The 13,092-nt window shown below is 44.3% G+C and overlaps 1 protein-coding gene across 6 annotated transcripts in view; it reads left to right on the top strand.

Annotated features, from left to right (window-relative positions):
• rnf130 (ring finger protein 130) overlaps nt 1-13,092 on the top strand; it is a 72,935-nt gene that overhangs the window by 48,438 nt on the left and 11,405 nt on the right. For 4 of the 6 annotated variants that reach the window (XM_064973983.1, XM_064973986.1, XM_064973982.1 and 1 more), the window contains exons 4-6: nt 322-584; nt 3,578-3,649; nt 10,886-10,968. In XM_064973983.1, the coding sequence (XP_064830055.1) occupies nt 322-584; nt 3,578-3,649; nt 10,886-10,968 (418 nt within the window). The remainder of the gene's footprint in view (nt 1-321; nt 585-3,577; nt 3,650-10,885; nt 10,969-13,092) is intronic. The other 2 variants (XM_064973988.1, XM_064973984.1) reach the window with 1 other exon arrangement.

Genomic DNA, 13,092 nt, shown 5'->3' with positions numbered 1-13,092 from the left:
AGGATCGGAAGGGGCTCTGTTATTGACTTTGCTCTGTGAATCCTGTCAATATGAGTGACGTGAAATTGACTATCCAATAGTAGTATTGTGTTATGGATCTGACATAAAAAAGCTGGCAGATTGAATATAGTGGAGGGAACATGTGCAAACTGTGAATAAGTTGTATGTAATACTGACTGCCTCCAAAATCATGGATCGGAACTGACTGGTTATTGCTTTAATTGACTTGACGTGTCACAAGAAAACATACAAAAGCTCTGATTGGTTTACCACAAAAACCTAGCCACTATGCTATTAACTCCCCTCTACTGTGTTCATCAGGTACGGGTGACACTGTGGCGGTGATGATCACTGAGTCGTACGGCAAGGAGATCCTGGGTCTGCTGGAGAGGAACCTGACGGTGCTGGTGAGTGTGGTGGTGGGCCAGCGTGGCCAGGCCAAGAATATCAACCGCGGCTCCCTGGTCTTCGTCTCCATCTCCTTCATCGTACTCATGATCATCTCCTCTGCCTGGCTCATCTTCTACTTCATCCAGAAGATCCGCTTTACGAACGCACGTGACCGCAGCCAGGTAGGACATAGAGTATGTTTGCTAATGGTTACGCTTTTTTTTTTTTTTACAATATGGTATTTATTTGGCGTTTATGTACTTAGGGTCAAAGGTGGGCAAGAAGATACATCAAAATGTATCTCGTTAGAAAAATATCAATTTATCAATGTACTTTTATAGAGTTGTATTTTGATAAAATACAAATACCTACAGGTATTTTGTATTTTCAAAATACATTTCCAAGTACACGCCTTCACTACAACAAGATTCTCAGTAACTGTAACAAATAAACACTTTACTTGCTATGACTGTGATATGTGGTTGTTTATCTAAATTAGTTGAATGCACTGCCTGGATAAAAGTGTCTGCTAAATGACCAAAATGTACATGTAAAAATGAACAATTGCAAAGCACAACAGGTATTAATATTATTATTATTGGCCTTCTTCCGGGGGTGGAGCTCTTTATAATAATACCCGGCATGCTTTGCAAGTGATCATTTTTTCATTTACATTTTGGTCATTTAGCAGACACTATTATCGCACCATAGTGCCATCAGACTTCTGATACCAATGCAGGGTGAAAGGGGTGCCACCAAATTATGAACCACTATAAAAAAAGTGTACAAATACAATTGTACAGGTCTCAAAAGTATCATGTTACAAAATACAGTACATTGGATTGTAGCTCAGGCCATTTGAAATACAAATGACAAAATACTCCAAAGTATTTGAATTACGTATTTCAAATATATGGAACAGAAAAACTGCACATCTTTTCTTTGCATCCAATCCTAACTTGAGATCCACACATCTAGCTCATAGTTACCACACTTGAATGGTTTTATTGCAGTCAGGTACTAATAGTATTAGTTCTCCCATCGTATTTTTCTTAAGAATGGAGGCAGACGTCCCCATATTAATACACAGGGCTACAAAACAAATCCAGCTTCTTTAAAAAAAATGGAAGTTAACAATTGAGTGCAAACATCTTTAGATAGTGGTGACAAATGTTGTTGAGGCATATGCTCTCAATGTCACTTTGACATACTAGTATTCAGTCGATTGTCTGTGAGGACTCATATCAGGTAAAGGAAGTGGACGGCAGGTGAAGCGCCAGTCACCTTCATGACCTCCAGATGTTGACTGTATGTCTGGCTCGGTTGACCTTCCTCTGCTCTCTCTCGCTCGCTCTGTACCCCCTCTCTCTCTCTCTCTCTCTCTCTCTCTCTCTCTCTCTCTCTCTCTCTCTCTCTCTCTCTCTGTCTCCCCCCCTTCTCTCTCTCTCTCTCTGTGAGAGGAAGCAGCCATGAAATGTGTATGTGGTAAATCGTTCATGAATCCTTAATGGAGGGTTGTTGGTGTAAAACTCTGCTTCCTTAGCGTCTGACATCTTTAAAAATACACACACACCCCTTTTCAGTTGGTCCGGTCTAAGACACTACCTTTAGTACCTTAATTGTGCCAGAAATTTAAGCCAGGATAGTGGAGGACAGTCGAGGTTAGTGGGTCCTGTCCCAATTATTTTAAATAGCCTAATTTCCTTTTGTCCTTTCCTCTGTGGTATAAACCTTCAATGTCATTTCACAACTGTGGGAAAAGGAGACAAAACAAGGAGCCATTTAAGACTGTTTACAAACAGTGCTGATCCATGTAGCATCTGACAGGGCGAGACTCCTCTCTAGCTAGCTCTCTATCGGAAACAACCCCTCATCATCTGTGTTTATGTGTGGTCACTAAATACTGTGGGCACTAAATACTGTGGGCCACTAAATACTGTGGGCCACTAAATACTGTGGTCACTAAATACTGTGGGCCACTAAGTACTGGGAGTTTAAAGAATGTCTCTCCTCTCTGAGGCGGCAAGAGGTCACCAACTTTTGTTTGTTTTAGTTTCACCCCACAAACTAATTAAACTGCCTAGTCAACTGCTTCTGTATGTTTGCAAAGCTCACATGTTCTCTCTTTCTCACACACACACACACACACACACACATACCGCAGTGTATTCTTTCACACTGGAGTGCAGTATTAATCAGTGGGGGCTGTGTTAATGAGTGAAGATCCACTTAGGTCAGTGAGATAAGTCCACTACACACACTGAGCCCTAGTAGTAGTTAATGGGATGAACCAGACCTATTAATGCTGCTGATCACTTGGCACAGGGGGCGTGTGTCCCTCACTCTCACACACACATGCACACACTGTCTCGCTCTCGCTCTCAATCAATGTCACTGTGTCTACAGTACTGGTGCAAAATCAGCAGACTGTTTAATCAGTGGAAAGAAACTGAACCCGGGTCTTTCCCTTCTGCAGCATATGTGCTTTACAAATGTCTGTCTCGCTCCACACTGTGAGTACATAGCTAAAATTAGACCCTGACATCTAAGCTTCAGCTTGTGCAAGGATTCTAGAAATGTGAAGGGTTCTAGAGGGGTTCTAGAAACGTGAAGAACCATGCCTTAAAGATGAGATGGTGTTCTGTTTCTTTGTACACTGTGACCTCCCAATTAACATTTTCCTGTTATTCCTCTCCACTGTAAAATACTGCAAAATGCTTATGATTCTGGCTCTAGGTCTTTCAACATTGTCCCAATGTACTGAACCTCACTCATTGGCACCTTATTCTGCCCTCAGTTAAAAAGTCCAAAGGTCAATTATTAACGTAATTTTTTACTGTAGAACTTGCCATGTCTTCGGTTGACTGGGCTAGAGCTCAATGTGCTGCAGTATTTTTGTTCCAATTCTCCAATGGTTCAAAATGTTTAAAGCAAAAAAGGTTCCCAACCAATTGAAATGAGTGTGAATGTCATTTTATGTCCTTCAATTAGCTATTTCTAATAGTGCTACACTATGGAGTTTTGGGAAATGAGTTTGAGAAGAGTCATTTGTGCTGAGTAAGGTATATTTAATTGTTCTTGTGAATTCAACCTTCAGGCTGCGTTTTCTCTCCGTGTTCACCTTTTTATATTCTCCCCTCCTCTCTCTCCACTCCTCTTTCTACCTCTCTCTCTCTCTCTCTGGCAGCGTCGACTTGGAGATGCAGCTAAGAAAGCCATCGGGAAGCTGACAACCAGGACGGTGAAGAAAGGGGACAAGGTACACCTGCCAGCACTGCTTTCTTGTTTCTAGTTACACTTTTTTTATGTCACACGCACAAGTACAGTAAAATGCCTTTCTTCCGAGCTCCAAAAACCAACAATGCAGTAATGAATATCAATGTAGCACTAAAAATAACATAAGCTAGAACAGAAACACACGAGAGAAAAAAAGAAAGAATAAATAAGAAGAACATGAGAAAGTAAGAGGCTATATACGGGGTCAGTTTCAATACCATATTTACAATGTGCATGCAAGGATACTGGAGTGATAGAGGCAGATATGTACAGTGGTAAGGTGACTAGGCATCAGGATATATGATAAACAGAGTAGCAGCAGCGTATCTGTGGATTGTATGTGCGTGTGTGTGTAGAGTCCTGTTAGTGTGTAGAGTGCTGTTAGTGTGCATAGAGAAAGAAAATACAAGGGTAAACTCAGATAGCCCATGTAACTATTATGTTAGCTATGTAGCAGTCTTATGACTTGGGGATAAAAGCTGTTCAGGAGCCAGTTGATGTCAGACTTGACGCACCGGTACCGCTTGCCATGCGGAAGCAGAGAGAACAGTCTATGGCTTGGGTGGCTGGAGTCTAATGATTTTCTGGGCCTTCCTTTCACACCGCCTGATATAGAGGTACTGGATGGCAGGGAGCTCGGCCCCAGTGAATTACTGGGCTGTCTGCACCATCCTTCTGTAGCTCCATGCGATGGAGGGTGGCGCTGTTGCCATACCAAGTAGTGATGCAGCCAGTCAAGATGCTCTCAATGGTGTAGCCGTATAACGTTTTGAGGATTTGAGGGCCCTTGCCAAACCTCTTCAACGTCCTGAGGGGGAAGAGGTGTTGTCACGCCTTCTTCTTGACTGTGCGCGTGTGAGTGGACCATTTTAAGTCGTTAGTGATTTGAAAACCGAGGAACTTGAAGCTCGCGATCCACTCCACTGCAGCCCTGTCGATGTGGATGGGGCCGTGCTCACCCCCCGGTTTCCTGTAGTCCACAATCATCTCCTTGGTCTTACTGATGTCGAGTGAGAGGTTTCTATCCCCGCATCACACTGCCAGGTCACTGACCTCTTCCCTGTTAGTCTCATTGTCGCCGGTGATTAGGCCTAAAACAGTTGTGTCGTCAGCAAACTTGACGATGGTGTTGGAGTCGTGCGTGACTACGCAGTCATGGGTGAACGGGGAGTACAGGAGGGGACGAAGCATACACCTTGTTGGGGGGCCCCCGTGTTAAGGTTCATCTTGGCGGAGGTGATGTTGCCTCCCCTCACCACCTTTGGGTTGGTCCATCAGGAAGTCCAGGATCCAGTTGCAGAGGGAGGTGTTCAGTCCCAGGGTCCTAAGCTTGGTTACGAGCTTGTCAATGTCACCCCTTGTCCATACGAATACAGTAGAACAGATCTACAGAACAACATAGTCCATAGCGGGAACCATGCTCCATTCCAGATCTGGAGAAGATCCAGTCTAGCCTTGTCTAATTGATGTTAGGAAGAGGTGATGAATGCAGCAACTAGTCCAGATTAAGATGTCCCTCCCAATACATGTCCGTACTTTCCTTTCTTGGGTCTTCTTCCCTTCATGACCAATGATTGGTGTAAGGTTTGCCATTGGTGATATGGCATCGGCCATGTTTCTCTCACTAATCAAGTCCTTCTAGGGTCTGTGGCCCTGAAGCATCTGACACCAGGACGTTTGTCATTGTATTAGGCTTTCTTCTTTATTTATGCCTCTCACTTCGCAGAGGCATAGGGTTTACAGCTCTGGATGAGGTCATCAAAGGTGACTGATGAGTTTATGGACGGATGATTGGGCAGGATGGCAGGCTGCTGAAGGATCAGCTTAAAGGATGTCGTTTAGCACCGTTGTGGGGGTGGGTAGGTTATAAAATACAAGCTGAGAATGGCTAAAGCCATACGTGTCAAAGGAGATTTATTGATCGAGGGATCTTCCACTCTTGTGGATGTTCAATACAAAACCTGCTTGTGTTTATTGTTCAAATATTCCAGAATATTTGGTTGGTAGTCAACATGAGTAACCAGAACAACTAAACAAAGTTTACAATCCTTTCTAAATCCTTCTATGAGCACACCAGAAGTATTTCTCACATTGACACATGCAGGAAAAAGTGCAAATCACATCTGACTGAAAATGTATAATGCCATTGATGTGTAACGGAGATCCTTAGAATGTCTCAAGTGAAGACAAGCGTCAGGGCTGACGGGGCATGGAGGAGAATTGGTTGGCATTGTGGGAGAGTGTTGGTCCCCTCCGTCCAGGCCTCTTCCCTTCTCACCTCTGAGCCCTCGTCAAGGGTGAGACAGGTCTCTAGCCATGAATTAACCATGGGCCTTGGAGTGTGCTGCAGAAATTGAAACCTTCCATCAGGAGGAAGTCCGCCTGGGAGTGATTGACCGCACTGAGCCGGATGTCAAGGCTGGATATTGAGGAAGGGAATGAGGAAGAGAGGGGCGGGGGGGGCAACTAGGAGTTGGAGATTACCGGCAGGCACTAAGGGGCCAAAGCCATTGGTAGAAAATACAGCCTGTTACGGTGATGACAGATTTGACACGGGCTACAGTGTCACCGGTCACAAATAACCTGCCAGTTTATCAGGCCACGACGTCTCTCTGGACAAGCCATCAAGCACGGGCAAGGTTTGGACGTAAGAGCACGTAATGGAGAGATCTTGCCTGGGCATTTACAATTGACAGCCGACGAGGACTGCTTGCGAGAGCTGCAGTCGAGAGATGAGGAGATTATACGTGATACTGTCCAGACACAATACGAGGCATTCTAGCCTAGCTGCCCTTTCCTTATTGACACAACCTTTATGCGGTCATTACAGCAAACACATAAGTTCACTGTTTGTGGACCCATGCGGGAATCAAAGCAGTAGCTTTGGAGTTACGAGCAACATGCCCCAACCAATTGAGACATAACTTCTACTGTGTATCAGACCTGCATGTAGCAGCATTCACTGCTATATTGCGGCTGCTATGGAGGTCTGTTGTTACAGCTATGAAGGTCATTAGTTTAATTAAACATTACTGCACAGCCAGAGGGACATTTCCTTCATGGACCTGTCGTCCGGGATCTGATCAGGAACAATAACATCACTGTCCAACTCAAAAGGGCCAAGCTATTGATCGATTGATTTAAAAGACCAGTGCCAACATGAAAAGGTCAGTGCCCTCACCTATTTTGCCAGGCACTAGGACAGGCCCGTGTCAAATCCGTCAACGCCAATGCTGGTCACGTTCAATAGTGCACTGGTCAGCTCCGTAAGCCATTAACCTGTTGAAACTCCCCATCCCGGATCCGGGATCGTGACTAAAGCCTCAGGCTCATTAGCATAACGCAATGTTAACGATTTCTGAAAATCGCAAATAAAATGAAAATAATGCGCCTGCTCTCAAGCTTAGCCTTTTCTTAACAACACTGTCATCTCAGATTTTCAAAATATGCTTTTGAACCATAGAAATTGACTAATTTGTGTAAGAGTATGCTAAGCTAGCTTAGCATTTTGAGTAGCATTTAGCACTCAACATTTTCACAAAAACCAGATAACCACATAAATAAAATCATTTACCTTTGAAGAGCTTCGGATGTTTTCAATGAGGAGACTCAGTTACATACCAAATGCGCAGTTTTTCCTGAAAGCGTCTGTGTGTAGGAGAAATCGTTCCGTTTTGTACATCGCATTTGGCTACCGAAACGAACCGAAAATTCAGTCACCTACAACATCAAACTTTTTCCGGATTAACTCCATAATATCGACCGAAACATGGCAAACGTTGTTTGGAATCAATCCTCAAGGTGTTTTTTCACATATCTCTTCATTGATATATTGTTCGTGGAAGCCTGCATTCTCCTCTGAATTCTGTGGAAAAATACTTGCAGCTGACTTTTGTGGACCAATTTCGGCGCAGGACACCAGGCGGACACCTGGTAAATGTGGTCTCTTATGGTCAATCTTCCAATGATATGCCTACAAATACGTCACAATGCTGCAGACACCTTGGGGAAACGACAGAAAGGGCAGACTTACTCCTCTCGCATTCACAGCCATATAAGGAGACAATGGAAAACAGAGCCTCAAAAATCCTGCTCATTTCCTGGATGCCGTCTCATCTTGGTTTTGCCTGTAGCTCACGTTCTAGGGCACGCACAGAAAATATCTTTGCAGTTCTGGACACGTCAGAGTGTTTTCTTTCGAAAGCTATCAATTATATGCATAGTCGAGCATCTTTTTGTGACAAAATATCTTGTTTAAAACGGGAACGTTTTTCATCCAAAAATGATATAGCGCCCCTAGAGTTTCAAGAGGTTAATCACATTCCATATAGGACACGTTCAGGCCACATCAGGGACTATTCCATCACATCCGTAACCGAAAGATAAAACATCCATTGTGTCTCATAGTGCAAATCGACTTGTGGCGAGTAACTCTTTGATCTCTACTCTTCTACAACCCCTGTCATCCCCGGGGCCCTAGAAGTCTCAGATTCTGACATCTTGAAAATCTGCCATTAGTGACACAGATCTGCTTTATTTTAGCAGAGGACAATTTCACACAGGGACTGGGGCCTCATTTTTAAACTCTGCATATGCACAGAATATACCCCAAAACGTTCCTGCGCCACTTTTCACACTGAAGTTGACATTTGTAAAAATGTTACTTTAAGAGAGAGTGCAGTGCACATGACTTCCTCAAACTTGATTTGATTTGATTTTTTTATTTGATTTGATCTTTAGACCATGCGTGTGTACAATTTATGGTGGTTGAAGTATTGCATTGCAAGCAGGCAAGTGGTATTTTGTGCAAATAGGAGATAAGATTACATGGCGTTTCATAAAAAAATTGAAAATATAACAACAAACTACAATAATATGCCTTTAGGACCGCTAGGACTCTATTTCCTGATTTATTTTATTTGCATACTCATTGCAAAATAAATTCCTCACGTTTTCCGACTGTGATGGTTTCACCCTCCCAACGTAGCCTAAACAAATTAGGAAACAATTCGTCCCATCTCTCATTTAATTAGGCCTACTTCCCAGTACTAAAATATATAAGCTATTTCAAGTAGGCCTATTTCGCTCATTATAATCGGATCCGGATTGCGGTTAAAATGTTGGCTACATTAATTAAGATAACGGTAGAACAGACAGTTCACCTGGATGTCCTAATGTCTCAAGTAGGCCAAGACAACTTTTCAGAATCTTCGGGCAGTGACCATATTTAGGTTGGGGGTAAAAGTTGATGCAAAACATTGTTAAATAAAATGTTCTGCAAACTCCACAACAATTTGTCATTCAATTTCAATTCAATTTCAATTCAAATGTATTTATATATATATGTACATCAGCTGATATCTCAAAGTGCTGTACAGAAACCCAGCCTAAAACCCCAAACAGCAAGCAATGCAGGTGTAGAAGCACGGTGGCTAGGAAAAACTCCCTAGAAAGGCCAAAACCTAGGAAGAAACCTAGAGAGGAACCAGGTCTATGTGGAGTGGCCAGTCCTCTTCTGGCTGTGCCGGAAGTTGTTGATTTTATTTCAGAAATAGTCACTGTCCTTTGCTGAATACTACAGTGAAAGTCTGAGTCACTGCAAAACATTCTGACATCACTTCCAAGAATATTTGATCTACTTTGTCATGGCTCTTTTTTTCTTTTCTTTTTTACACTGCTGAGGCCGAATTCCAAAAGTTCCAAATCAAACCGCAAATAAAGGAGTTATTTTCACCATAAAAGGTCATCGATGGGCGTTTTCCAGGTGGAATTATAATGCTTAATTGTATGCACAGTTTACGACAGGTACGATTTATAGCGGGAAACTATAAAAAAATAGATAAAAAATCTCTCTCTTTTTAGAAATGGCGCACCCAGATATTTTGTGTGACATTTACTCAACGGTTATATACCCTGGTCTATGCTGTGTGCCTTGGCCTCATTCTGTGCCAGCAGTCGCTGTAGACGACAGCATTCATATTTATTCAGACGGCCATTTACAGCAGCCAGCCCCACTTGGTCAGATGGGCCTCACAACTATGTTTTGTTCTCTATATTGATATCTGCATGGCAACCTGGTACAGATCATTTACTGTTCTTCACAAACTATCAGACTTTATCAATCTTTACATTGCCTGGTCCCACATCTATATGGGCTTAAGCCAACTCCTCTGACTATTATTGCCATGGTCGTATGGGGCCACCATTGTACACCGTCAGTGGAGCTATCTAAAGCACATGCATGTCGGACTAGGCTAGTGTTCCCAGGTATGACTGGAGAGATAGCAGACAGCGGGGTCTGTGTTCTCTCAGAGCCCTGTTCCTGTCATATCGATCAGCCCCTCCCTGCTTGCTCTGGTTAATTCAGTCCCCGACCAGGCTGGGCTGGGCGCTGGTATGTCCTTGTGCCTCTGTGGCGGCTTCTCCTCTGTCAGGAGAGACAGATAGCCACACTCCATAAATAATATGGCATTGATTCTCTCTCTTTTCTCCATCTCTCCTTCTCTATCACATTCTCTCTCTTTTTATCACACTCTGTTCTCTCTCTCCCCCCTCCCTCACACTCTCTCCCTCCCTCTATCACTCTCTCTCTCTCTCTCTCTCTCTCTCTCTCTCTCTCTCTCATCACACTTCATCACACTGTTTCTATTTTTCTCTCTTTCTTCATCACTTTTTTCTCTCGCTTCCCCCCCACCCCACCCCCACCTCGCTCTCTCACTTTCTCCATGCCCTCTCTGTCAGTCTCTCTTAGATTCAAAGAACGATGGCAGCAATCCCACCACCCCCCTCTCTTCCTGGGCTCTCTATACCTCTCTTGTCATGTTTTCACTGTCATCCCCCTGTCTGTCACTGTCTTTCACGTGATCTCTCTCTACCTCTCCACCCCTATTCACACCTCTTTCTCTCTCACTTACCAGCCACTCCTCCCCTCTCTCTCTCTCTCTCTCTCTCCCTCGTTTCCTCCCATGTCATGATTTAGCATCCCCCCGACTGATGGGCATGCCAGGGCAGTTAGTCACAGACACGTCAGACACTGGCCATGTTTGGCGCTGTTTCCACCTCGGGTCTGTCGCACAAAACAGCTATTTGTAAGCGGGTTGATATTGAATACGAATGGTCAAGTATTTGTTTCATTGCCACTGTTCATTCACTCCCTCTGTAGATGACTTCCTGTTAGTTGTGGCTGTCTAACACTGACTGTACTGTCTGTCTCCTGCAGGAGACAGACCCGGACTTCAACCACTGCGCTGTGTGCATCGAGGGTTACCAGCTCAACGACGTGGTCCGCATCCTGCCCTGCAAGTGAGTGCATGTGGGGATTGGGGGGACATTTTGTTAGTTTGGGGTTACATTTTGGGGTTAGGGATTAAGGAAAATAGGATCTTTAATGAGACTGAATTTTGTGTCCCCACAAGGTTAGTTGTACAAGACTGTGTGTGTCTGTCCTAGTACCTACAGTATATACATCCTAAACCAGGAGTTTTAGCTGACAGCCTGACGCCATCCTTGCCCCTCTTACACGCAACAGACACTCACTCGGATTTGGAATGCATCATGTCCGCCATCCACTCATTCTCAATGTCACACCATCCACTTTCATCCCCTTCCCTCCTCCTCTCCTTCCCTCCTCTCCTTCCCTCCTCCTCTCCTTCCCTCCCTCCTTGTGACGTGCGTTTCTACCCGTCCCTGACATCTCTCCTCCTGTCTGAGGTAATCACCACACTCATCCGTCACACACCTTTCCTGCAGCTCTGCTCAGTGGGACGAATGTACTGACGCACATCAGGCTAGACCAGAGACACGCCCCACAACAATTTAGCCGTAGGTCATTTGCACACATACATAACACCACAGGAATATGAAAACAGAACGAGCTAAAAGTAAATACTGTATGTGTGCAGGTCAGGTGAAAAATGTTTAATCCATAAAATCCCATTTTTACTACCTGTTAATCACCTCTGGTTTGACCATTTGGATCTGATTTAGGATCAGTTGTAGGACACATACAGCATGTGTTGGTTTAGTGGATCACTAAGGTTTACAAAGGAAGTGGAAAATGTAATGTCTGTTAGAGTTGACATTTAAGGTCTTGCCAGGAAAAAGGAGGGGGAGTGAGGGAGAGAGGGAGGAGCTCTGGCTAAATGGAGTCTGGTCTGTTTTGGAAATGCAGACGCTCTGCTATCAAGGCCGTCGGGTCTCGCTGTGAGTCGTAACCCCTGCAAGCTCGCTCCGGCTATATTTAGACCCAGCGCTGCCAAATGACCTCCAGGCGCATCCAGCACCATCACCCCCCCCCCGCACACACACACATACACGTACTTTAACGTCCTCTTCCTCCTCCGACCCACACACACACACACGTACTTAAACGTCCTCCTCTGACCCACACACACACTCTGCAACGTGCAAACACACACTTAGGCTTATGATCACGCAGGCACGGACACTGTCTTTCTCTGTCTCGTACACACATACACACACCCCTCCCTGCGCCATCTGCCGTGTCCTCTCTGGCCTTTGCTGATGGAACTAAGAAACTGGACTAAGGGACAGGACACTGCTGGTCATCACAGTCACTCTCAAGATGTGTCCCAAGGTGTCCTTCTGAAGACATGTCAAGACATATCAATCATTCGGTCAGAACATGGCACATCCAGAAAGTGTTCCTCTACTTTCCTCCTCTCTTTCATCTGCACTGATGTGAAAGAACTGGACAGGTGAAAGACGATTCCCAGTAGGCATCCGGCCACATTGCTTTCACCAATCCTGTCTCTGCAGATGCATCTCCAAAGTTCTCCTACATTTACATTTACATTTAAGTCATTTAGCAGACGCTCTTATCCACCTAGACTTTGGAGATGCACCCTTGGTCTTGAGTAGCAGCTGACTCAGCCGGCCAATCTCTGCATAATTGCATTGGGACTGTGTTTCATTTGGCCCAACTGACGCAAGGACGACGTACCCCCTTCTTCAGTCCAGCACAGACCAGCTCAGTACAGATCAGATATCAGAAATGTAAGTCCAGGACTAAACTGGCCAATCGCCATTAATGCTCTCCATCCATCCTGCTTATCCAGTCTCTGTCAAAGAGGAGCACTCAGATTGCTGTGAGAAGGGGAAGTGAAGGACACAGGTCCTTCTTATGAGGCTGAAAGGGGCGAGTCTTCTTCGCGTGTACGTCCTCACAGAAATTGTGGACATGCTGATTGTCTACATGTTTCAAACATTTTAAAGGAAATTGAAAAGTTAGAATTGGCTGGCCTCAAAACCTGCTATCGTTTATTTAAGTAATAGACACAATGCATTGCAGGATAACCACCATATCAAAATTACTGAATTAGTGTCAGAGTTAGGCTAGCTAAAGAGATCTTTCTTTGTCCACAATCCATGGATAAGCTAATTACAGATTTAGAGTAACATGTGCGA

Source organism: Oncorhynchus masou, chromosome 9 (assembly GCF_036934945.1).
Source record: "Oncorhynchus masou masou isolate Uvic2021 chromosome 9, UVic_Omas_1.1, whole genome shotgun sequence".
Classification (NCBI taxonomy): domain Eukaryota; kingdom Metazoa; phylum Chordata; class Actinopteri; order Salmoniformes; family Salmonidae; genus Oncorhynchus; species Oncorhynchus masou.
This window is presented reverse-complemented; position numbering and strand designations above follow the sequence as displayed.